Genomic DNA, 27473 nt, shown 5'->3' with positions numbered 1-27473 from the left:
GTCTCGGGTACTTTTGGAAGTGCTTTTTATAGTTCTAGTCATATTGCAAACTCTTGAATACTCCTCCCCTTCTCTGTCCTCTCCTCATCTTGCCTCTCTTTGCCTCACCTCACCTCGCCTCTCCTCTCCTACCATTTGATAATTGCAAAGCTTCTCTTCCCTCATTCCATCTTTCACGGCGAAGCAGCATTATTGCTTTCTTCTCTTACTTGGAATATATGTTGTTGACTCTAAAATTATTATCTTGCAAATTTGCCTTTAGGCTACTCACATAGCCCTACACTGTGATGACAAGATGGATGTAATTACTGGTTTGAGACAGAAAACCTGTTATGGAAGGCCAAACTGGGACAATGAGTTCAAGCAACTAGCTGAAAACCATCCTAGGTAAGGCAGGCTGGCTTCTAACCTTGTTAGGTAACTCTTCTCTCAGTATAAACAGTGGGAGGAGGGGAGAGCAAACCTTTCTAAATGACCCTTTTAAAACAATTTCTTCTTTTTTGCTGTGTGGAAAGAAGATTTATGCTTAATGAAGCTTTTAATGAAGAAATCTCGGAAAGAGAATGCCAATAAAATCTAATTTTTGGACAAGAAAATCTAATATTTAGAAGTATTTCAATATCCTGGCCTTTGTCCAGATATAATTGAAACACACAATCCAATTACTGTTCTGCACAAAGGACAAAGTAGCATTAATTTCCCTTGAAGATGGTTATTAAAGAGATAAACTGTGATTTTTTTCTTATGATGTCAGGGATGTTTGTTCCCCTAACATATTTGGCTACTCTTGCAAGACTTTGCTATTCTGTTATTAGTTCATCTCTGCTGGCAAAGACAGTTCATTTGAACTTGGTGCATTTGCTGGTGGTCTGAGAAAAGCTTCTTTGTTCCTGAAAGCCTTTGAAGCAAGAATTTGAAATATTTTGTGTTCAGCAGTACAAAATTCCAGAATCTTTGTAACTCTTTATGATTTCCAAACATTTACCTGCTAATGAAAAATAAAGGCTTGCACTTGGGAGACAGAGATACAAAAAGAAAAAGGAGAAAACTTTTTTTAAAAGATGAAAAAGACGCAAGAAAAAGCTGAAAGGGAGGAGATCAAAGAGAATACAGTAAGCTACAAGAATACCATAAAATCGCAAAAATAACAGTAATAGAGAAACCATTTGATGGAGGTCAAAATAAATACAATCAGGAAATATGAAAGATTAAAACCATAAAAAGGCCAAGAATAGAAAGTATGACTTTTGAAAGACCTTTCATAGGGATTCTACTGCATAAACAGAGCTTTTAAAGTTATAGTTGAAACATTACTTTTTGCTAGTTACTTTTGTTAAGTACAGATGACACAAAAAATGGTTTTCTGTTGCTCAATGGGGAGATGGGCATTAACTTTCTATACTGGATCTTGAGGTAGTTCCTTACAAAGACAGTGCTAAACCGACAGAAAAATCTGCATATGCCCATGTTTATGATCAGTGCCAAACCTTTTAAAGAAAACCTTGCATGAAATAGGGATTCCTTATGAGAAAAAAAAATACCCTATCTCTTGCTCTCTTATAGAAGATTCAAGAAGCAAAGGAACTGAAGAGTTTCTACTGTGTGATGGAACAATCAGCTTTACAAACCGACTAAATTTTTGGTCTCTGCATCTAGGTTGATAGAGCTCCCCTTGACTGCAATACTGTCTTTTAGCAGATTAGTAGGAATATACCACGCCAGGTTAAACTTAGTGCAATCCAGCAGCAGAGCAATATGCTTACTACTTCTGGGGGCTATGGCTTGGGCACAAAAGTCTTACTTACAGCAGGAAACTTTTTGAAACTCATGCTTCACTTGTCACTTGCACTGCGCTTATATAGATTGAGTTTGCCCCAGTAGCACAGCATGTGTGTGAATCTGTGTCTGCATATATGTTTTAAAATGATACATGTAATGTACTTGGTAGCAAACCCTTTAGACAGTTTGTAGCAGGTAACAAGGTTACCAGCTCCCTATAACACTCATGTGCATATGAACACAATTGTTTGTTACATTTGTCTCGTTCTTATTTTATAAGAAGTACATGGTTACAAATTTTGTTATTAAATCAGCCATTTAAAATTGTCTGTAGGCAGAAAAGTGTTAGGGAGGGGGGGAGAAAACTCAGAATCAACTGAGCATTTTATGTATTTTTTAGGAAAAAAAAATAATTTATCTGGAGAAAAAGCATTTAAAATTTTCAGCACAAACAGTGTGTTTGCTTCTCTGATTAAAAAAAAGCTATGAAGATCAAAACCAAAAACCTACCACTTAAAATAGTTTGTGACCTCTAATATAGCAATCCTAATAAATAATGTAGTAAGATATAATAAACACTAAAGTATTAAAATAATTATACCGCAATACAGTAACACAAATTATACAGTACATAACACAAAGTATACACTAACACAAAATTTTTCAAATGTATTTCTCAAAAAGCCATTTCAAAAGATGCAAAGCTGGAGGCAGCCAAAAGGTACAGTTTATTCATTTACACTGCTATTCTCATGTTTTTGTTGTTATTGCAATTACAGCAACAGTATTGGTGTATTCTTCTGTGGACCCAAGACTCTCTCTAAGATCCTGCAAAAGACATGCAACTCATATTCGTCAGTTGATCCAAGAGGAGTTCGGTTTCACTATAACAATGAAAGTTTCTAGGCTGTACTTCTAAACTATGTAATAGTATTACCAAATTGTGTATTTTTTCCCTTCACTCTCACCTCCTCTACTCATTCTGCAGCATTTAGGCCAGATATTAAGAGTTGTAAACTGAAATAGGTGTATTAACTTCAGTAGAAAAAAGCTATCTATGCCAACTAAAGGTTTGGACCCCTTCCTTCACAGAACTGAAAGGCCAATTCTCCATTGCTTACTTAATGATGCTGTGAATCTCTCTACACCTGTGTGAAAACAAGCCTGAATCACTTAACTCTGAAGAAAAAGGCATGAGTAAAATGGACATTTAGAACTGTACTCCACTGTTGTGTATGATTGCAGGTGATACATTCCTACTGTTTAAATCATGCCCATTGAAAGCATTTTCCTTCCTGGTGTTCTGATTTTACACTCCTATAGTCTCTCACTGCACATACATCCATATCTACATCACCTTTTGTGCCATAGCAATACTATTTATATACACATTGTCCAGTGAATTCCTTCTGCCCTACCAAATTAAACACCATTTAAACCTGTCATTTCCACAGCAATGGTGGCTGTGCATGCCATAGGCTAATATGTACTTAGGTTTAATATGCTAAGGACGCTCCAGAAATTTTTGCATTCAGCAAATGGATCTCCTGAGACATGCAACTGAAACTGCAGACAAAAGTTTCATGACAGTGTGAGTGAGGTGGGAATGTACCCCCAGCATCTCCTCCAAGCTTCTTGCTCAGAGCTGATTCTGTGAAGAGAGGAGTGACATTTGCATTCTTCCAGTCCTCAGGAACTTCCTCCCATCACCATGACTATTTAAAAATAAAGAATGGCCAGTTCCCTCAGCACTTGTGGATGCATCCTATCAGTTTCCATGGAGTTGTTTAAAATCTCCCTAACCTTATCTTCCTTCACTGAGGGTGAGTATGAATTGCTTCAGATCTTCCCACTTGCCTCAGAAGCCCAGGATCTCTGAAGGTCAGCCTTACCTGTAAAGATTGAGGTAAAAAGGCATTGAGTACCTCTACCTTTCTCCATGGCCCTGAGCACCAGTCAGCACCCCATTCAGAAGCAAACCAACATTTTCCTAATCTTCCTTTTGCTATTCACTTATGCATAGCAGCTCTTCTTCTTGCCCTTCACTTCTCTCACCAGATTCAAGTCCCAATAGGCTTTGGCTTCCCTGACCCCATCCCAGCACACTCATTGTCTCTATATTCTCTGTATCACCTGCCCTTTCTTCCATCTCTTGTATGCCTCCTTTTGTGCTTTGGTTCTGTCAGGAGGGATTTGTTCAACCATAGAGGCCTCCTACCACACTTGATTGACTTAGTCCACAGCAAGAGGGATCATTTTTGAACTTGAAGAAGGTGATTCTTGAAAATCCACCAGTTCTCCTGGACCTCTCTTCTCTCTAGGACCACACTGCATGGGATACTTCTAAGCATCAAATTCCTCCGGTGTCCTCTCCATTTTATGTGTATTAGTGTACAGGCACTTCAGAAAGGCATCCAATCGTGATTTTTCCAGAAGAGGTGTTAGAGCTTCTCCCACCCTGCTTTCCGTAGGCACTTGCTTGTTTGTGTGGATAACCTTGGAGTAGGCCCCCTTCTGCCCTGTTTTGTTGGTTGTGAAATCTTTCCTGTTTGCATCATCCCACACAAGTTACTTGTTGCTCTTGTCCACCACTTCCTCATTTGATTGTTGGTCATCCACTCCCGCCCCATCATGTAACATTCTGATAAGCTACTAAAGGGAGAAAAATATTTCCCTATATCCCAGCACAGAAAGTTAAAGAAAAACTGTATTCAAATTGGTCTGAGGCATAACAGAGTTCACCAGGATCACATAACACATTTATCCAGCCACATGATAAAAATGGGAGGTAGAAAACATCCTGTGTATGTCAGCACTTGAATAAAAAATGACATTATATATGTACACTTACCCACAAATACAAAAATGCCCACTAGAGGGGACATAACTGTATAGACAAAAGCAACAGAACAATAAAAATTATGTGACAGAAGACTCCAATATTATTTTATACATCTTATACTGGGGATACAGTATATATGAACTGAGATTGTTCTACAAGATACAGTTGTATTATTATTAAGTTTAGGGCAATGCATCTTTGTTTTAAAATTGTTGACTTTTTTTAAATGCCTGCCTATGTGAGATGATTAATGTGGTGCATCCTGTGTAGCAGTAGAGTGAGTAGAGAATTAGAGCCTCTGCCAGTTCACCTAGAGGCACTTATCTTTTATTTTTTCCCTTGGTGCCCATGCTGAGCCTAGGGGTAAGCTGACACATTTTCTAATATAAATTAAGCTTCTTTTTTTTATGTGTGTTGAAAATCTTGAAGGAAATAAGAAATGTGTGTAGGCACCAATACCAGCTGCCATTGCATGAAAGAAAGAGGTGACAATTTCCTGCAGATTCTGAATGATTGTTTCAATGCAGTTGGATTGGAGGTAACAAGCACAAAGATATTGTGTTGCCAGAAAAACAGGATCTGTTCTCCCCTCAGTCTCATGCAACAAGATGTAACATTTGGCTTCTGGCTCAACATGGCATCTCTTCACTGCTTTGATTTATTCCCACTTTTGCAAATCACTGTGGTATGCTACAGGAGATGCATTTAGAGCCCTTGTTATAGTTCATTGAGTAGCACTGCTGTTATCACCACCAGAGGAGAATTTCACTTGTATCAAGACTGAGTGACCTACAATAAAGGAAAAATAATAATAATAAAAAAAAAAAGAGTGGGGAGGTTTGTTGGACTAGGATGAAACTACATTTAGGTTGAATGAAAATTCCTTTATTACAAATACAATTTGAATCAAAATGGGAACTAGGAAGATTTGGCTTCCTGCCTTGTTTTGAATAACACTGAGCATACAGCAGCTATGATAATGTGAGTGCATGTGTAATGACTCTATTATTGTGTTTATATATGGAAACATCATTCACTGTCAGGGAAAATGAAAGATATCTTCATGGATTTGTCCATTCAGCTGCTTCAGCAGGAAGTGTTCAGCACTGTGTAAGAAAATATTATTAAATAAAATACAGTCATAACAGCACAGACTCACCACATCCTGTGACAGAAAACTAATCATAGACAAGGATCATAAATACACACATTAATTACTTTGGCTCTTACAATAAAAAGAGTGGTATTATAATGATTGAACTTGTGTTATGATAATTTAAGTTTATTCACTCAGAATTGTAAATTGAAATACATGGGTTTATACGTTCTGGTTTTCCTCCCTCTCCCCCTTCTCCCAAGTTGTATGTGGTAGAAATTATTTAAGTAATTTTGTTCCTTAGTTTACAATAAATAAAGAGAAACTGCCACTCTTAACAGGAGATGCATCATATGGTGCCTGTGCCATATCATCACCATTACAAGGACTCTCCTGCTTCTTTCCTGCTTTTAGGTATAATTAAATGGTTTAGAGGAAATACTGTTAACTGCAAAAAAGTGACAAACTTTTCAAAGGTTTGAGTACTCCTGATTAACAGGAGATTTTATAAGAACTGCCTCACAGGCAGCTTTGTTGCTCCAGAAAAGTAACAGACTAAATGACATGGTAGATTTATAATCTCGACTGGTCAACAATTTCAGTGACTTTTTTTTTTTTTCGGGAAAATCACCTAAATTTCTTCAGGAACAGAGAAAAGAAAGAGAAAAAAGTGACAGTGCTTCCACCCAGCTTGCCCTATAAATACCAAAAGCTTAAATGAAACATTCATAGTCAGCCAAGTAATGAGGAATGCAAACCTGAGAGGGTCAAAGCAGCGTAGCAGGCAATGGGCTAGAAGGGGCAATACTGTGTGCAGCAGAGGCAAATTGTCTGTAGGTCTTCATCTCATCTCCTCAGACTTCTCAGGCAATCAAGTACCAGGTATGAAGTCACCTTGGTGACCACTTACAAGGTAGAGGGCAGCCTACCGAGGACTGGCTGGCCTAAACCTTCCTAGTGCTGGAACCCATCTGAGATGAGGCTTTCTCACCTCAGTCAAGATATCTGTTCTGCAGCAGCAACTCCAATTCCTCCTGTGATCACTTCATTGTCTCAGAAATTCTGCCTCCCTGCAGAATAAAAGTGGATGTCCATTTCATTAAAGCTCCAGCCACATTTTCCAGGACTATCTACTTACATATTACAGAATATGGTCAAATGAGAGTGGGCAGATGATTTGCATTTTAAAACTCTAACCAGTTAAGTCTATTCAATGGGAATCTACTTGTCCTTCAACCAGTCATCTCTTGCAGTGAAAAAAATCTCAATTACACGATGGTCTTAATATATGGGAACAAATGTGTTAGTTGACATGGAAACACATTTTTCTCCTTCCAAAAGCAAGAAAGGACAAAAAAGCTTAAACTCTTTAAAATATATATTAGTATCCATTCAGAATATATAGAGGGAAACAAAAGTTGTATAGTATAATGAACCACCCAAACCAGCATATTTCAAAGGCTATCTGCCGCAAATATTTGCATCTATTATTTCTAAACAATAATGACTTCTAACATGGTAAGACATTTGTATTCATTGAGGATAAAAGCCCTGAGCCTGCCAATAGTTACACATGTGCTTTACTAAGTTCAAACAATCTTTTTACAGTCCTAGAGGACTAAATATGGTTTCCTTTGAAGCTCATGCACAGAGAACTGATGTCAGGCTTAAGGCTGGGTCCTAGAGGCTGATCTCTATTATTCAGTTATTAAACTACCGGACTGTCTTGATTCTTGTCTAGAGATCGTTTCTCTGGTACAGTAATTCTGAATATGAAAGATAACTTACAGTCACAGTTGCCTTAAGGTACCCAGATAAGATTGCACTTATACACCCTAATAAAAGGCCTGGTTTTCAGTGGTCCTACAGGTTTTATTAAGCAAAAAAATGTGTTTGGGGAGAGCTTTTATCTTTTTTTAGTTAGGCCAAATGATGAATATGCAGATCTGAACATTTTATTCTGTGGATATATGCAAATAAGCAGGAGAGAGGGCAGATATGAGCCTGTCCTCTGAGACAGAATTTCTGGTCTCCAACCTACTGCTGACCATTCCCCAGCATCGCTGCCTTCAACGTTGAATCTCCTGTGCACTTGCTTGAGACAGGTTCTCTGCTGCTAAGGTTGCGAAAACCCTCACAGAAGTCATTACTGTCAAAAACTTGAATTAAATGATACTTTGTGAGCAAAGATAAGGATGCATGCACAAGACCAAGTTAACACACAGTAGTTGTAGCGTGGATACACACAGGAAATTTGCAGGTACCTATCTTCTTTAGATCTCACACACACAGTTCCCTCTTTCTGTAACAAGCATGATGTGTTTATTCTCATGTTTCTAGGAATTCATCAGGGTTAAAAAAATTAAAGGCAAACTTTGAATTCAAAAGGTCACAGGCACATAATCAACCTGCAACACATCACACTCATTAATCATACATTACTATACAATTACATTACATTTAGATAAAAATGTTTAGATTGAAGAATGCCTGCATTTGTTCATTAATATTATTAAAATATCCATGCAATTTTCTGAGTTTGTGTGCTGCTAAGAAAATTCAGAGGGCTATGCAGAATGCATACCAATGCAGAGTTAGCCATTTAAGATCACTCTTTTTAGATTCCTTACCATGCTGGCAAGAGGAAGACAGTTAAGAGACACAGTTGGACAACTTTGAATGCAATATGAAAGGTCTGAGGATGAAACAAACAAATGTATGCTGTGATACTGGTCAACACAGAAGATACTTCAAATATAAATTGTGCGGAGAACAGATAGATTTGACTGAACTGGACTTTGTGTAATACAAACGTGCCCAAGTACAATTTCACTGACAGGAATGTACATCAACTATTTAGTTATGTGGTTGGCATTACAAAGATGTATCAATAGTAGGAGTCATCAAGCATAATCACAAATGCTGGCTGCCCTATGTCTATTTGAGCACATACATCATCCTTCTATAGCATTGTGCATTCATAAAGGAGCCTGAAAATGCTTTAAAAATGGTCTGATGCTGGGAAGTGTTGAACTGAAAGATCTTTTAGTGAAACCAAAAGAAACTATCTGCTTGGCATTGTGCAGAATCAGACCTTTGGAGTCCAGACAACCAGAGTTTTTGCCAAAATGAGGACAGTAGAATTTGGCTTAATTAGACAATATCAGTGCAGAATGATACTTGGCCAATATTGAACTGAACTTTAAAAGAAAAAAAAATTACTTCAAACTGTCTGACTTGTTTATAATGAAATAGCCAGTGCTTTACTACATGCAATTGTCTTATTGCTATACATGTAGATATCCATGAATAATAAAGTTTGTAAGTGGGGATACACCTTTTTGGGGATGGATGCAACTATATTCATATATATAATATATATAATATATATAATATATACTATATTAATAATGTTACTATAACAGGATCCAGTTCAGCAGAGCGTTTTTCATTATGCTTAGTTGAAAGCATATGGGGGGTTTGTTTCAAGGGGTTAGACACATGCCCAAGGCTCAGTCCATATCTTGAGAGCTTTGTTCAAGTGAGACACAAAATGCCTCCACAGGGAAGTTTCTGCTAAATTAGAAGAGACTTTTGTCTCCAGAGAATGCTGGACCTTGGAAATTAGTGACACTGAAGAAGAAATCGAGGCTTTACTAGACAAATATCACACACAGTTGGTAAAATAACATGGCAAAAGAGCTAATTGTTCCTTTGTAGATGAGAGAGAGGAGACTACTACTGGTATATTGCAAATGTTCTGTTGAACATCTTCAGATTTTAAGAAATTAAGGTTGAGAAAAGAGTCACAAAAGTATTCAAGGACTTCAGAAAATACCTTGCAATTAGAGGGCTCAATCAGTTTAGCACATCAAAAATATATTAAGAGATTACTCTGTAAAAGCATACCTTTATGTGGAGAAAATCTAGGCCTGAGTGCTACTCTGGAAGATCCATCCTAATCAGACACAAGTAAGTCTCAGTTAAGTAGAAGTACATCTCAGTAACTGGGTTCAAATCACTGCCTGCTGCTATTTAAGAATCAAGGGTAAAAGGTGTAGTGGTCCCTTTGGGGTTCAAAATGCTTTGAATATATGTTTTCTCATAATATCTTTGCAGGTGGAAAATTTATTACTTCCAGTCTTAGATGGGAAACTGAGACATAGAAATGCTAAGTGATTTGCCCCAAGCTCTCAAAAAAATGGCAAAACAAGGATTAAACCACAGCCTTTCAGGACCAAGACTGTTGCTTGAACTGTGACAACAATCTTCATCTCCCATAAACTGTATTACATTTATTTGACATGACCCCTAAAAATATCTATGAGCTTTCTGACCGAACATAAAACTGAATTGAATTATTTTCTATCTTAGTGGCAATGGTTAATATTGTTATTGTGCAGCATGGTTTGAAAGGTAAGTATTTTGATTCCCAGGACAAGTATGATACATACTTCCTTACTCCTACAATTCTATCTATGAGATAAAGTATTCACAGGAAAAGTAGATCCTCTGTCAGAAAACGAGTGATTTTTGTGATAAAATAGGTGGTTTAAAACAAACAAAAAATAATATTTATCAGAAAAGAAACAAGATTGGGGTTTTTTTACTAAGAAATATTATCCAATATCTGAACACAGACTTTGATGTTGGACTCAAGCCTGATCCTACTCTGAACAAAAAACACAGGAAAATGCTTGTTGCCTCACATAGTAATAGGATCCAGCTAAATACCAGATAGCACAGCATTGTGCTGTCAGGAAAGCCAAGATTTCATTTTCATGTAGGACAGATCAGAATATTTTCAAGTGTATTAAAGCCCCTCTTTTAACATTTCATGTAAAGAATATACAATAAAAATAATAAGGCTAGGTAAATAAGTAACATTCTGCTTCAGTTTCCTGGGATACACTCATTCCCTTTATAACCATTTGAGGCCATACCACATTTGTTTGCTTTTTGATTTCTGCCACTTGCTTGCACTTAGAGGATTTTCTAAGATTGCAAAGGGGGGACCTGGTTATTTCTTATGTCTATCCTCCATTAACAGCTTAAAATAAATTCTAACATAAACAGATATGAAGTCTTCATCGTGACTCTTTATCACCTCACTTATTGGCTCCATAGTCATCCAGACTAATGGTATTTGGTTATTGCCCAGCTTAAAGGTACATTAAAGCTGTGTCTGCAATAATACTTTTTACAAGAGTAAATTCATTCCTTCTCATTCTATTCACTAGTATTTTCTATTAAATTAATGCTATGGGAGGAAGGATTTAGAACACTTCACATCCTGCAGAAGTAATCAGAAAACATTTATGAACATTTGCAGTTGTGATGGGAGGAATAGAACAGAAGGTATTTTATTATGCTGATTTTATCCTATTTCTTTTGATTGGTGTTAACTAGTGTACAAAGATCCAAGGCTCTTTGGAGAAAAGGGATCTGTGTATTTTCCAAATTTCCTGTTAATAAAATAAATTTGAGGGGGGAAAGTGTAATTTATACCTTACTGTGTAAGTTCAACTCCACTAGCTGCCAACACCACAAAGCACTGGGGCATACTGTTAAGATGACGAATGAAAACTACGAATGAAAACTACTCTAAAAGACAATATCAATCTAGAAATTCAGTCATTGAGAGCCTGCTTCATGAACTGAAGCTAATTAATGCTCTCATGTAGGGTTGAACCCAAACCATCAGAATTATAGCAGCTCCACAGCTGAATTACTTTTTTAGTATGCTGCCACTTAAAATTCCACCCAGTCACTTTAAAAGGATGGAGCACATGATTAAATTGTGCTACGGGAAGGGAAAAGATGGACAATTAAAGTGAAAATCTCCTAAACCCGAAAGATTATCTAAGACATTTAAATACAGAATGACTTTGTATTGCAAAAAAGCTTTCTGCAAAAAACATCTTTTCATTATCTGCACAGACTTATTCCTTGTACAGCTCTGTTTAGAAGCTCTAGAAAAGGTACTTTTGACAGCTCAGTCTTACATAGGTGCTTCAGTAAAGGACTTGGATATCCTAGTATCAAAGCATAATGATGATGCTGACAGTATGAACTATGCAATTTTTTAAAATAGAATAATATTTGTGTGCAGATCTCTGGAAGAATATAAATATGAAAATATGAAAAGAAAAACCAAGGGTAGACTGAGCAGATCCCTTTACCTTAGGAGTAGGAAAAAACCCAGATCATTCTTGATGCCTTAGGATTTTTAGGATTTTTAGCTTTTTGTAGATTTTTAATATAGCTGTGTAGTTTCTTACGCTTTAGAAAAGCAGTTGACATTTATCAAACATATTCTCACACTTCATATTGAATTGTCTAAATTCTCTAAGCTTGTTTAGGTTCTTTTTCAAGGAAGGTCTCTTGCAAACACATCCTGTTTAAGAACATATGCACCCTAGGCTGGAACAACAAGATATCACCGACAAGATTGTAGTCAAAATAGCCTTGGAGGCCCAGAACCTTAGAGAAGCTCCAGAGATAACGTGTGCTGGAAGGAGGAGGAGGAAGATGAGGAAGAAAGGGGTCTTGAGACCTCTGACTCAATTCCAAGGAGGGGTGCCAGGGGGTCAATTCCAGGGCGGATAGTTCTCATATTGGATGGATAGTACTATAAAATTGTAGAACCCCTGGACACAGGCGCACGCCTTTGTACTCCTTGTGCCAGAAGGCCTTCATTAAAGACCTGCTCTCTACCTTATCTATACTAATACTGCCTGGTGAGTCTTTTTCTCCCAATTTTCAGGCATCATTCTTAAGAAGGGTATGAATGTATAATATTTGCAAGTTATTTTCACATTTTGCAAAATGACTTTAACTGAGACACTGTCCATGACAATGCTTTCAAGCCCTTCTCATTCATTTGCATTCCTCGATGCTCTTGTTTGGATAGTTCTCTTTCTGAAATAGACATTTCCATGTGTGTTTAGGCTGGGAGAAGATGGTCAGATGAATGTAACTATAAAACCACATCTGCTAATGCCTTTAAATGATGATACAGCTGCTGAAAATCATAACATTTAGTTGTCTAGGTTATCAACTACATCAAAATTATATTTACAACTGGATTTTTCATCAAATACATGGGATTATCAAAGGTAACATTTCAAAAGGAATTGAATTACAAGACTAAATCACATTGACTTTCAATGCAATGCAGGCATCTATGTGACATAAATATGTGACATATATAGAGTAGTATTTTCAGTACTAAGCTGTGTCAAAGGCATGAGGCCTTTCACTGTGTTAGGAACCAGCACATTGTAATTGGGAAGAAGTCAAGGGAAAGTAAGGGCAAGAGAAAGAGAAACAGGGGGCACAGCATTTGTAGAGACTATTGTTTATGGAAGTATGGTTCTCCTTTCTGTCAGGAGTAGCTGCGAGGCTTTCTCATGCTGCCTTGAAGGAGGATTATTGTCTTCTTCTGCCTGGTGTTTGCTTTTGTTGTGACATGCACACTGAGCCAGCTTACAAGACTCAAACCAGTATCGTTTTGTCAATCCTCTGTCATAGTCCAAAGATATGAAAATCTTCCCAAGTGGAGCAAACATGGGCAACAAGGTCTTGGTCAGTGGCAGAATGCGTGATAGGGCAACAAGAACTGCAGAAGGCTGTTCTATTGCAGGCGGAGGCCTAGCAATGAGTCTTTTTCAGATACGTCACACAAGGAGAGGGAATACTAGCATGGCAGCAGCTCCTTTACAGATGTTTCATAGTGATCTCTGAGGCCCATAAATATCCTGAGTGTGAATAGGTTGTCTTTGTGTGACTGGCATGGTGTGTGCCACCAGGCACCTTCCATCTCTGACTATAGCAAAGTGACTGAAGATGCCTACTGATGATGATTTAGGTAGGGAATGTTCTTTTCAGACTCATATCCAGGACAAAATCCCTGCAGCTCAACAGTTCTTCTCACTCAGAAGCATGTTACTCTGATGAATCACTGATTTTGAAATAGCCATACAAAGAAAAGTTTCACTTCCAGCAATGTCTCTAGTTCTGAGAAAATTATATAACATGCAGAAAACTGACAGGAATTTTGACTTGTGCTTTAAGACAACCAAAGGAATCAAAAGCCTAAGATCTTGAGCTGCTAAGTTTGTCAGCTACTTCTGAACTTCTAGGCTGCCTCTCCTTCTGAGCATGGTCTAGTTTTCTCTGTCCACACACAGTCACGGTATCATGGTACCATGGAATCATGGTAGATAAGTGATTTAGGACAGGTGAATACCTTAGAAGAAATGAGAGGTCCTTAACTGATTTCACTGTGAGCAGTCAAAAACCCAATCTATTTTTCCCTCATGTTGAATACCCATAAGTGTATCTTAAGGTTGTTGGAGAGCTTATAGAGCTTATGGAAGTAGACAGGTAGCAGATAACTCAAAGCTCCCAAAGCTGAGTAATAGACCCAATGTTTATGGGATGCAGCAGTGGACCCTACCATGTGGGTCATGGGACCTGCATGAGACACTGATACTGAAGAGACACTTCAGGACTTCCAAACATCAAATCTTGATTCCCTTTAAAACAAATCATTCAATTGCAATAGGATCTGGGACAGCATTAGGAAGAGCAGGCTAAGGGAGGTGATCCCTTCTACTCAGAGCTGGTGAGACATGTGGAGTAGTGGGTCCAGTGTTGGACTACCCAGAATAAGAAAGATATGGACTTACCAGCATGAATCCAGTAAAGGACCACTGAAACAATTATGGGTCCAGAGCATCTTTTATGAGTGAGCAGGCTGAAAGATCCTGGAGAAGAGAAGGCTCAAAGGGATCTTATCAGTGTGTCTTAAGTACCTGATGAGAGAAAATAAAGAAAAAGAGATCTAGACTCTTCTCAGTGGTTCCTAGTGATAGGACAAGAGGAAATGGGCACAAACTGAAACACGTCTAGATTATCTCAAAAGCTTCCTTCCAATCTAAACAATTCTGTGATACTTTAAAGACATTGCTGTACTTTCTGTTTGCAATTTTACAAGTCTCAGGGCCATCTATGTAATTTTCTGCTTTTTCATAAGGTAGCACTGGGGAATATTGAACCTGCAGAGAAAAAAACAGGGACCAGAAGTAAAAATGTGATCTGATTTAAACTCAGTCTGAAGAAGTTGCAGAGCTGGATCCTTTGCCAATAACCTACATCCTACACAGTATTCTCAATAGGGTATAATTCAGTGTTGAGTGGTATTTACCAAAAAGATGATCAGGTTTTGCTTTCTGATGAAAACCAACACCCAAGTGTCAGTAACTGTCATGTCTCATTTGAGATACCAAGGTCACTGTAGAAGCTGAAAATGTCATTTGTTTGGTGGGCAAATGGGGCCATGATACTATACTGCAATTTTGGAAATCAAGGAAGATTTGTTAAATTCAAGGTTGCACTGCTGAAACTAACCTTAGCAATTCAAATACGGGTCTTGGCAGAGGACCTACATGACTCCTCAGAGAAAACCTACCATAGATCTCAAAGAGGAAGCTACATGACTGGTTAAGATGTTGTCAGATGTGTTTATAATCAGGTCAGCTGAGTGCCTTTCTAACGATATGAAATCACTACATAAGTGTAAGAGAACACTTTGTGAGGGGGTTATCAAAGACAACCAATAAATACTTGCAGAATATAGTTCATTTAAGATCTCTGAAAAGTACCAGCTTGTAGTATCTGCATTTTGCATTGATTACTAGAAGGGTACTAAAAACCAATTCAACCCACTCTGATGCTTCGAAGTGATAAAATGCAAGAGACTTGGAGAATAGCCATTGAAAAAACAACCTTGAGTTAATGAAGAGATATTGGCAAGCTCTGTTATTCCTGAAAACCAAGAGTTACATTAACTGCCTTTCTAGTTCCTATATCTGCTGTACGTGTTCCATGTCCTGCTGCTAGGACTAGGTGGAACTTGTGGATGAGGTACTTTGATACTATGGATATCCAGACATATATCTTGATATACCATCTTGCAAACTGAGTCTTTGCACAGAAATCTCCTCAAGTCTCTAAGGACTTTTTCTCCAGCAGTGTCACATAATTGACTGCAGGCTTCAGTAATATCTAAAAAGGTATTTAGACCCTGTGCAGCCTAGTTACTGTGGGTTTAATCAAAGGAAGTCTCCATTTCTCTCACATCAAATACAAGCCACTTATCTTCACCCAAAGTCTCCCAATGTCCTATTTCCGGTCTTATTATGATCTCTTGTGCACTACTGTGACTCTGCAAGTCAGTGAGCTACTTACCCAGGTAAAGACACGCTTGGATTCCTGCTGATTTTAATTCCTGTTTAAGGCCTTTTATTTGACACAGAAACAAAGTTTCCAAGGTACTTAGAGCAATAAACCTTCAGAGTCTTGGCTGGATCTTCTCTAATACTCAGCTATCCTAGATCATAGCCAGATCCAAGCTTTCATATCGTCCTCTTTTACAGCTTCAGTTCTAGCAGACACCTCCTATCCTTCAAATATTTTCCTAAATTCTTTCTGCTATCAAGTCTATGGAGTCTTTTGCAAGTGCTTTCTAATCCCAGTCTCACTTCACTCTTAGCAGAGTGGGGAGCAAGATGTAAAGCTTCCAGTGTGTAACTCTGTGCCCAGAATGAAGCCTGGGATGGCATGGTCTGGACAAAAACCTCCTTAAAATGTTCTACCTGCACATTCCTAGCAATAATTTTTCTGATCACTGCCAACAATATTATCACTGTGCTCACATCTACTCATATAATCAGATTATCATTATTATCTTGGACCTCTAATTGGGCCTCATTCCTGCTACACATTCCCAACATTTGTCTTGCAGATCTTTCTGCACAACATCTGTAAGTTACTTCTTAATGTAGTTAAAATTCTCATCCAATTCTCAACTCTTAATATCTCGGATAATGAAACAACCCTCTCTCCAGCCTTTATAAATGCTTCCTTGTCCCACCTGTCATATCCATCCTTCATCATGTATCTGCCTACCTCTTGCTTTGGCCTGATTCCTCCTCTCTTTATATCTTCCACTTCTTCACCTTTTATATTGCAACATATGTCACATACTCTCACATTCACTTGCCTCTATACAAAGATTTCTGAAGCTCCTTCCTGGAAACTTATTGTCAAGAGGCCATGGTTCATGAGAGCAGCTCGTGTTTCAAAGAAGCACCTTGATGTTTTTTCCCCTCCGCCTTCTCTGTAAACATCTGCAAAGTTCCCTCACTGTACTCTTTAGATCCTTCTTCTGTGATTCTGTGGGAAAAATGCTGCCTTGCTGAGACCACAGCTTGTTATGCTGACTACTACTAACTCAGTGCCTCCTTATTCTCTTAATCTGTCAGCATCTACTTTTACCTATTCTTTTGAACTCACATGGCAAGGTTTTCCTGACAGAGGTCATATCTTCTGCTGTGCTAGTATAATTTCTGACATGCTAGAGTTCTGCTGGGGGCCTCTGGGTGTAACTACAATTAAAAAAATCCATTATAAGCTTTGAATACAACATTGAATAGTATCTGTTTAATACAAAGGGTTAAACAGGCACATTCATTAGCGGTCCAAGCAGAGGTATGATTCCGAATTAACTTCAAATGAGAATTTTGCAAGTGAGGAGCCAGAAAGAAATCAGTCTATCCCTCATCCACCTCCATTTTCAGATCACAGTATGACAGAATGTATCTGGAAGTGAGCAGGTCACTGCTGCATTTTCGAAGATGTTAGAATATGTTGGTTTAAAATCAAATCAAACTAAAAAGACATAAAAGAATTAAAAAGCATTCCTACCTTTTGGAAATCAGCACAGTCAGCACAACTTTAACAGAACTGCAGCATTTTATGCCAGGTAAAGCCTCAGAACAATATATTTGGAAAAACTTACACTGCTGATTAGGGGAGCTATTTCTTAGTGATGATTTTTGATTTCTCTTTAACACTTCTCTTAGTCTGGACAGAGAAATTATTCCAGTTAGCTTTACTCTCCCATACTCAATACTACAGAAGTGGTGGTTGTTTGTCCCCTTAGAAATGCACAGTCAGAATGCTGCGGCAGTTACAGCACCCTAATGATAGAAATATGCCATGGTTCAAACAGAAAATACAAATTCTGATATTACCTTCTTAGGAGCTCCCAAAAAGCAGAGCAACCACGATTATCAACCTACCCTTTCACGTGGTATATTCAGCAAACCTGAATCTCCAGGTTTTACTGCTTGGATTTTGTTTGCTGAATCTTCCTTTCTTGTTTACTGCAAGCATCTAGCATTAACCTTCTGCTTTTTGTTTCTGCTAGGCGGACTATACGGCATTCATATTCTGGCAGCCTGACTCGACATAAGGACATCCAGTGGAGTCAGTAAACTTTTTGGTCCTTGCTAAAGATACGGCAGTTCACTTGTGGAACAAGAGTGGCACCCAGTGGCCAGAGAGCTTGGTCCAAAATTCATGTCCTGTAGTTTCTGCCTTCTGCATTTTCTTGAAGACAGAAATCCTTTCATGCTTAAGCTCCCAGACCCCAGTCCCACCTCTGGACGTGAAAGACAGAAACTAGAGAGCTGAAGCTAAAAGGTTTCCTCTCTGTACTCTTTTTGAGCGTCACGTTTTCTGAGAACATAAAGAATCCACCACAGGCATTAGGCATTTACAAAGGGTATTGCTTATTTCTGAGGTATCAGGTAAAAATGGACAAACATGGAAGAAGAGGAGTTCAAGAACCTCATCTAACTCTAACACATTGTCCAGTAGACCTGATACGGTAAACATATATTTTTAAACTGCCCTGCCAAAAAATGTAGGAAAGGAAAACCCAGGGACAGAGTCTGCTTTGTGATCTCCCCTCATGATTATACAAGGCTCTGTAACGCTCCCAGCCCATGGGTGGGTTTTACCAGTTCAAACTATTGGAATGGAGGCATAGATGGTGACATGGTGTGGCAATGAACACCATTACCTGTGTGACAGAACACATTTCATGTGCTTCTCAGAGGTTTAGGTAATTCTGTATTCATTTTTCATGATTACACAATCAGAGTATAAAAGTCTGCATTTCAGTTATGCAGTATGTTGTACTTTTAATGAATTTCTTTGTGGGTGCTGTTGCAAGTGAGAAAGCTTTTACTGTCCATTTTTTTCTTTAACTTGGGGATACTTAATGCTTAAAACTGGAACATCAATTCTGAAAACCCTCCATCAGAAAGCCAAAGACACAAACAACTATTACTCTCAAGGGAACATTCTCCAACATGGAGACTTGGGTGTTGTTGGGTGAACAAGACCAAGCTCACTATAAAACCAGTGTTTCAAAATGCTCTAAAATTCCCAATGATAAATGGGTGATAATAGTACAGCTGCTTGCAGAGCTATGTCTGGGTTTTCATTTTTAGACCCTACTCGCAGTGTGAAAATCCCTATTTCTACAGAGGTCAGCAGACAATGTAAGTGAAAGTAGTCTTGATTCTTCTCATTTCTGGCATTCCTCAAATTTTAACCCAAAATTTGCATTAACTGGTATTTCTTCTAAATGGTCTAGCACCTAAAATTATATGATCAAGTGAAAGTCAAAACTATCAACTAAAAATAAACTTAATAATGTGGATGGCTACAGCTAGAGCTTTACGATGTGACTTGAGTTGATTAAGTGGCTCACAAATAAAAAGGCACATCAGAAGATTTGAGCATTAAAAGAAATTCTAATGTTTTAAAACAAATATAATGATTTTTAGACATCTGCTATGGCAATACTGAAAGCCATGGATCTTTGTACTTCCTGAGATATGTTAGTAGAGACCTCAGCAGTCTAGTCAGAAATTTCTGCCAGATTTTTTGATAATGCAAAGTCTTTGTTCTTTGAGTGTTTAGTTTTTTGCTACACGACATTATTGAAATGGTAACAAGAAAAATACTGCTCTTGATCAAAATGTGGCCTGATGAATCCCTAGTGGTTGACTGACACAAGTAGGAAGATTTCCCCCATAACTGGATTGTTTGGCTCTGTGGGAAGAAATGGCTGTAGTAATATTCAGGTTTATTTCACATTCAGTGTAAACATTGCAGTGAGCAGAACATTTATTTCAAAACAGGGACTCTAAAATGCATTGTCTACACCATCAAAGAGAAAGAAACCATCTTACAGATCCTTTACAGAGTTAATACTGAAGAGGTTTCATAACAGTTTTGCACTTTTTTGCAATGTTTTCTAAAATTACTGTGACTATGCAAATGTAAATCTCTCTGCTGTTATATTACCTAAATTTCTTCCCATTTGCTAATTTATTTTCTTCAGCATTTTATTTGGTCACAGAAGTTTTCCTGAGGGAGGGCAGTCACTGTGTTGTTTGTACAGTGCCTGGTGCAATGGGATCCTAACATCTATTTAGGATCCTTATGAGGTAGTGTTATAGAAATAATAAACATTTTATTTTAACAAACAATAGAAAATAGTGTCTTTGAGAGCAAGCTGAAGAATAGAGGCCTTGTGGTATGAGATGTTGTTTTCCAGCATATGGAAAATACAAGATTTTCTGCATCTAACCTCTTTTAGGTGCTACATTTTCTTATCATTTTACAATGCAATCTGGACATTTACAACTTGTCATCTTATTTACCTTAATTTGATGAAAATAATTGTCAAATAGATTTTTCTGTGTCAGAATTGAGTAGAGTATGGCATTTCAAAAGCATGGTGTGAATCCTGTTTTCTATAACATGACGCCATAACATAAAACTAGATACAATACTCCCAAGCAACAAAATCATTTTAGATCAGTAATACTGTACTTGCTCTTAGAGGGAGTTACTTTTAAGTTGTAAAAACCTGAACATAGAACCAGAAAAGAATTAGTGTCCATTAATGAGCTCAGCAAGTCTGTAATTTCCGACTGGTGAACATGCTTTGTCATCATTAAGGACATAACTTTGGTTTCAACCCTTGCAAAGCTGGCAGGTGAACCTGAACCAAAGCTGTAGTCAAGAAAAGAACAGTAAGAAATCTCATAATGGTGCCTCCACATAATGATCTCGGAACCTGACCCTGTGCTTCTTCAGATGCCCTTCAGTTTATCTTTCTCTGGCATCTACATGATATGTGGAATATATGCTGAATGTTTCATTGTCTTCAAAATTAGCAGGCTCTGTCTGTAAGGTCAAGACATAATTGAATAATGAAATAAGTCAGATGGTGGATCAACAAAGTATTTCTCCAGGATTCCAAAATTCTGTATTATTTTGTTTATGATTTTGTCACTCCTCTCACCTCAGAGGAATGAAAGAAAACAGATTAAGAATGTCTTTAATAGATTCTTGGGCTGAGCTCCAGTATGAAAATATAGTTGCCCAAAGTCTAACTTGAGAGATCATGGAAGTCTTACTATTGCTATTTATGGTAGTGCTCTTCATATTGCAGCCCCTTTCTACATATTTAAGGACTCTCCTGACCGTGGTGCTCATAACCCTTTGTTGTTGTTACACAAGTACCTTTGTAGTAAGTAATCAGAAAAACCTTGAAGGGGCAACACTAACATCAAGAGAGAAAGAGACTGAAAGTCATAGGGTGAGTGTCAGGCATTCACAGGAATGCCTGACAGCTTCTTTCTCTCACATCTCTTCTGTGAACTTTGTTAGGATCATAAGAAGGAAGTGCTCTTTCTGCAGACACTACCTAACTTGCAAAGGCATGAAAGGGCTGGAATAAGTAGAACAAACAGATAAAAGTGAGGAAGGCTCACTTTTCCTCTTGCATAATATGCAAGACTTAGTTGGAGACATCTTCTAGAAGTAACCAGTTAATGCAATAAGCTAAGGCTTTACTCATACACTTTTTCTTTGTGAGTTTTGGGGGGCCATCTTCACTCTCAAACCCATACACTACTACCCTCATAGCAACTTTAGGAGTCTGAAAACATTTCAGCAATAAATAAATAAAGTAGAAGCAATTTTAGCAAGCGATTTTTCTACCAAATATTTTCTACGAGTAGACCTATTAGCACAGATTATTGTATTTCATTTAAGTATTTCAGTATAAATAGCTTGTTATTATTACAGTAAGAGTCACGGCCACATGAAATACCTGCAAACTTAGGCATGTGCATCTAATCAAGAAAAAGGGTGTACTTTAACCATGACAGAACAATATTTGTATAGAAAGTATACTCTATACCAAGTAGATTTGAGGTTGCGAGATTAAAAATCTCAGCCTTGGTGACAATCAAGTATGAAATGCATTATTAAAACAATGCTCTGACCTGACATTTTTTAGGTAGGGAAAAACTTTTAAATTGGTATCTTTTTTTTCTTGAGAGTTAAAACAGCCTGAATGTCTCAGCTGGTCATAAAGCTGATTGATCCCATGCCATTTTCCTACTTGCTCCTCCTGAGACACAGCCCATATTCCTTCAAATGTCTTCAGATTTTAAGTAGAAAAAATCATCATTATATTAATTTCTTGCAAAACCCTTTTGGAATTGAGCTACTATCTTTGGGCTAGTAAAAAATATCATTTGAAATCCCACATTTTCACCAACAGGTGGAGCTTACATTTTATATTTAATTTATAATGAATTTAAACTCAAAAAATATATATTAAACCCAAATCTTTATATCTCACAAAACTCAAAACTCCAGTGTTTCAGATAAGACTAGGACCATGAGATTTTATTCCAATATTCCACTGTATGCAAACAATAAACCCTAGGCCAAATCCTTTTCTTACTGATATCAATTGCAAAGTTCTCTATATTTTTAATGACTGTGTAATTAGATCCATTTTCATTTTTTTGTAAATGTGACCCCTTCTCACTATATTCCTATTGACTCCGCCTGCTCCCCGGTGTTCACACACATAATATTTATCTCCCATGCATAGGTTTCAACTGCAAGAAACTTGATTGATCTCAGAACACGACTGAACCCATTTCTGTGTAATGCAGAAAGCTCTTTAGAATTACATCTATTATTTCTCCTGATTAAGAAATTATGTTTTGCAAATCCTTTAATGTGTTTATTTCTTTATATCTACCTAACAATATCCTTTATTATCTCTGTCTCTTTAGTAACATTCTAGCTTTCTGGAAATATCTTCTTAGCATTCAGTTGCATTGTCATAATAGCATGGAATGATACAGGCAAAATGAAAAAGAACTTCAAAATCCAATACTTGTTTAAAAGTGCTGTTCAGAAGAGAACTTTCTTAATCCACTGTGACAAAAGATATTGCAGAAATACTTTGCCAAAACGGCTTTTGCTGCTACCAGTGTATTTCAGGATGACCAAAACTGGACGATGTCTTAAGAATGTATCCACAGATATAGATATACATGCACATACATATGAGCACATGCACCTCTGTGTTGGCACAGTATATTGTAGCTAAAATTCTGCTGCAACATGCAATTGCTGAATTATATAATTTATTACTCTTAAGAACACTAAATTACTAAACCTGTTTCTTCACTGCTAATTTCCTACTCTGATCAAGATGTGTATTGTATGACTCCAATTGTAAACTTCAGATATACAAAAACATAGAAGCAAATGAACTACAGGTTCTGATCACACTCTAGAATTAATCTCGATGCACAGAAATGAGCAGACAGTTGTGCAGTATTCAGAGTAGCTGAAAAATAGCCTAAATATTGGTTCACTCAGATTAAAAAACCAAACTAAACCAAAATAAAGCTCCATTGTAAATACAGAAGACCAATTAAATTACAGACCAAGCTGTAAATCTGTGAACCTGAATTTCCATTCGACTTCCATGGTTTTTGGAAAGCATCCTTTCCATACCCTTATGCCTGTTCCTGGAGCCTGCAGGTGAAAGGTTATCTGTATGCAAGAGTGTCAGACAAACCTCTCTGCCACAGAAATGGATAAACTACATTTTAATGTACAGTGATGAGAGAAAACAGTATTTGTTTTTTTATTGCCTAGAATCACCTTTGTTGTGGTACCACACTGGCACACACGGAGACAGTGCTATTTGGTGTCTATCCCTGCCAGCAGGGCCTATGGTTTCAATGGGGCCTTCCATCAGCCTGAAGTCATAGTCTTAAGCTGTGCCAGGGGAGGTTCAAGTCAGACATTAGGAATGATATCTTCACAGAAAGAGTGATTACACATTGAAGTGGGCTGCCCAGGGAGGTGATGGAGTCACCGTCCCTGGAGGTGCTTTAAGGAAAGATGGATTTTCTGGTTGACAAGGTGTTTCGGTCATAAGGTTGGACTCGATGATCTCAGAGGTCTTTTCCAACCCAATTGATTCTGTGATTCCCTCCGGGGCCTTCTCCCTGAAAGAGAAAGCTTTCTGAAAGGTTTTTACTGTAGGCAGGGCTCAGGCTGGCACAGGCGCCCTCTTATTACTGAGAGCCGTAAACAGGCCTCCGCCTGCCTCGACCCGGCCCGAGCACCGCCCCCGGCAGAGCTCCGGCGCCCACCGCGCATGAGCAGGCCCGCCGCCGGTGACGGGCGAGCGGCCCCGCCTCCGCCGCGCCGAGTCCCGTCACGCGTCGGGACAGCCGCGTGCGCAGCGCAAAGGTTCTTCCTCTTCCGGGTCAGCGCCCGCCGTGTACCGTAAGGAGCCGCGGCGTTTCTGGGGTGCTACTCGAAGTGTTCCTTTCAGCAAGAGCCGGGGACGGGGCGGGGGAGGGGGGGAGGGGGGGGGGAGAGAAAGCGCGTGCGGGCGCGAGGCGCTCCCTGCCCGCGTTCCGCCCCGATCCTGCGCTGAGCCTTCCCCAGCAACGCCGGCGGCTTATGCGCATGCGCAGCCGGGCGGTGCCGCCGCCGGGAGCACGCGCAGTGCGGGTCGGGGTGCGCGCGGGCGGGGCCGGAGCCCGTGAGGCTCCGGTTGAGGGACACGCCGGTTAAGTGTTCCTTATCTGTGTGTGACGCTGGCAACTCCGTATCCGTAATGAGTCCTTTCTCAAGTAATGAAAGGTTGACATGGAGCAGTTGTGAGGGGGTTTTGTTTTACCTCCTGCTTTGGCAAAGCTGCGGAACAGGTCTTGCCCAAATCCCACGGATTCATGCCGAGCATAAGCACTGGATCCAGTAGTCAAAATACTGATGCTTGGAATTTAGCTCTCCTATCATGATTTGTAAATCACGTCTTGGTTTGTAAAGTAGCGTCTTTAGTATTAATCAGAATTTACTGCATATAATAGAATAATTTTTGCAATGTCTCTCTAGGAGAAAGGAACCAGAGCTTTGACTTATGGCTGCTCCAGGAAGGGTGGCAGCTTTCCGTCTGCCTCCCCTGCCAACTATTGGAGAGATTATTAAACTCTTTCGCCTTAAAGCACAGAGACAACTTTCCCAGAACTTTCTACTGGATTTGCGATTGACAGGTTAAATACTTTTTTCTAATATTTTTAGCTAATAACACATGTCCTAGTTTTCTTCAGAATCCAGAGTACAGTTAAGATGATATTTGCATAATAACGTCTGTCAAACTAATGGCTGCTCAATGGGAAGCCTTTAAAGACTTCTTTTAAAGTTTAGCTTAGAGAAATTTAGCTTAATTTTAGCTTAGACAAATTGTTTTTACTTCTTAATGCCTCAAAAATAGGTTTATTTATAAGTTATAATTTTAAGGTGAAACTACATTCCTATATAATATGTGGGTTATTGGCTGAAGTGCAAAAATCCAAGCCTTCGTCAGACTTTTACCATTAGGGTACTATTATAGTTTATAAATTTAATTTAAAAATTAGTGTTTTTTCAAATTATTGTGTGTCAGGGAAAGTACTATAAATCATTGTGCAACTTAGTTTGCTATATGCTGTGGTTAGGAAGGTAATTTGTTTCAGTTTATCAGAAGTGTTGTAGCTTTTAGGCCAGTTACATTGTTCTGAAAAATTCAGTTTTCTCCAGCTTCACGTCAGCAGTGGGGGACAAAGCTGGCACTGTTCAGTCAGTGGTGGGTGTCTTTACTGGCCTAGTGGTGGCTGGGTTTTGCAGTAACAAATTCGGTACAGCTTCATGTAGCTAATGATTTGAATACATTTGAAGATTCAGGCTGATAAAAATTCAGAACATGAAACTCATTTCCACTTCCTGAAAAACTGGACTCTTACCCTGGAATAAAAATGTCTGCATGCATTTTAGTACAGCCTTACAAGTAGACAAGTCTTCAGATATTTCTTATTTTTATTGCATACATAATAAATTGTGGAGTGAGAAGCATGATTCCTGTCAGCATCTTCTCTTCCATGCGTACTCAGGATCCCTTTGTTTCATTGCCTATATTTTTAATCTTTATTTTAGTCCTTAATCTGTCTTCTTTCCTGGCTGTAATACCTTCCAGTGTTCTATCCTTCCACTTATGTATAGGTATTCTTTCCTCACCTTTCAACTGTCCCACTTTGTATAACTACCAGTTGCATGTGTTACAACTCTTAATTCAGTCCAGTTCCTCCCTCATAAAATTGTTCTGTACATATAATAATCTTGATAGAGCTTCACTCTATTTTTCTTACTTAAATTTCCTTGAAATAGAGATACCATAAGTAACATAATTTTATAAGGACAAGGAGTGATACTTTAAGATGTTGAACACAAGTGCTTGTTTGCAGCACAATAATACTGCTAGCTTACAGATGAGTAATAGTCTCTTTTTATTTGATTCTGTAATGAGCACAATATATACTAAAGACGTTGAACTAAAAATAGTCAGTGTATCTTGTAGTATGAAAGAAATCTGAAATTCTGTCCAGTCTAGCGGGTGTGTGATCATTTAACTGCAATGTGTCACTGTTTGTGTCTGTCCTGAGATAAGCACGCCTGTGCTTTAACAATAAACAATTACTTTATCTTAGTGAGTTGGATATTCTGGAAAATAAAGGCTTAGTATGTTCCCTGTGTCTTGCAGACAAGATAGTGAAACAGGCTGGTGAGCTGAAAAATGCCCATGTTTGTGAAGTGGGCCCTGGGCCAGGAGGAATTACCAGATCCATTCTCAGTGCTGGTGTTGAACAACTCCTTTTAATTGAAAAAGATGCTCGATTTATTCCAGGATTGCAGGTATTACATGGAGAATAATTTGTATAAATGTATCCACAGCATTGAATAAGAACATTTTAAGAACACAGAAAGGGTCCAAGTGTCTTGTTGAGATCTCAGCATTAAAAATGGTTTTGGTTCAGTGGCTTAAACCAGAGCTATAATTTGCTTGAACATGAAGTTACACAGTGTAGCAATTAATTCCTTCTGCTTTCTGATAGCTCTTCAGGACCTGATCCTGCAACTGAATTAATGCCAAAGCCTGTTAGTTTTTTTTTTGAGGTTGAGACGTTTTGGGTGCATTTCACCATGCAGGTAAAATTGTAGTCAGAAGGCTGAACTTAATGTCCTTTGGTCTTAATTTTCATTTTAATGCTAATAATTAAGCTTTATAAAATTGGGATAGCCTATCTTCAGTTAATACAGTCCAGATATAAGAACAAAGCAAACATTTATTTTACATTTTCAAGAAAACACTCAAACTTTCTTCCTTTCTTTTAAAATTGGTATAAGTTCACAAGTCATTGTGACATTTTTCAAATTCCATTTACTTGTGGTGTTATTAAGTTTCCATGTTTATGGAAATCAGCTGTATAAATCTGGCAAGAAAAACAGAGTACAAAATATTAAAATTTGACTATTTTCTTATGCCTATACAGTCTCAGATTAGAGCAGTTCAAAGGGCTTTCCTTATATTGCCATGTGTCTTCTGCACTAAATCGGCATTTAAATAAATAGGTGGTTCACTTGAGAACTGCTACCATTTCTTTGTAGGACAAAAAC

General features: G+C 38.2%; 2 protein-coding genes and 1 long non-coding RNA gene across 7 annotated transcripts in view; 2 read left to right on the top strand and 1 right to left on the bottom strand.

Annotated features, from left to right (window-relative positions):
• NOX3 (NADPH oxidase 3) overlaps positions 1-2766 on the top strand; it is a 39924-nt gene extending 37158 nt beyond the window's left edge. Inside the window, exons 12-13 of the mRNA XM_027683051.1 lie at positions 263-387; positions 2559-2766. Coding sequence (XP_027538852.1) covers positions 263-387; positions 2559-2685 — 252 coding nt within the window. The 3' untranslated portion in view covers positions 2686-2766. The remainder of the gene's footprint in view (positions 1-262; positions 388-2558) is intronic.
• Positions 2767-14658: 11892 nt separating this feature from the next.
• Positions 14659-24105, bottom strand: LOC113967468. The gene is made up of 3 exons (XR_003534177.1): positions 23631-24105; positions 20778-20834; positions 14659-14779 (listed from the first exon to the last, which is right to left on the bottom strand). It is a non-coding gene; the product is annotated as an uncharacterized LOC113967468 (long non-coding RNA).
• Positions 24106-24159: 54 nt separating this feature from the next.
• The window catches only part of TFB1M (transcription factor B1, mitochondrial), a 27208-nt gene continuing 23894 nt past the window's right edge, over positions 24160-27473 (top strand). For 2 of the 5 annotated variants that reach the window (XM_027688863.1, XM_027688844.1), the window contains exons 1-3: positions 24160-24263; positions 24879-25036; positions 26560-26711. In XM_027688863.1, the coding sequence (XP_027544664.1) occupies positions 24904-25036; positions 26560-26711 (285 nt within the window). In that variant the 5' untranslated portion in view covers positions 24160-24263; positions 24879-24903. Of the gene's footprint in view, positions 24264-24539; positions 24592-24878; positions 25037-26559; positions 26712-27473 lie in introns of those variants that run through there. The other 3 variants (XM_027688854.1, XM_027688871.1, XM_027688879.1) reach the window with 3 other exon arrangements.

Source organism: Neopelma chrysocephalum, unplaced genomic scaffold, assembly GCF_003984885.1.
Source record: "Neopelma chrysocephalum unplaced genomic scaffold, ASM398488v2 Primary Assembly neopelma1_23, whole genome shotgun sequence".
Lineage (NCBI taxonomy): Eukaryota > Metazoa > Chordata > Aves > Passeriformes > Pipridae > Neopelma > Neopelma chrysocephalum.
The sequence above is the reverse complement of the archived record's forward strand: the minus strand, read 5'-3'. Positions and strand labels throughout refer to the sequence as shown.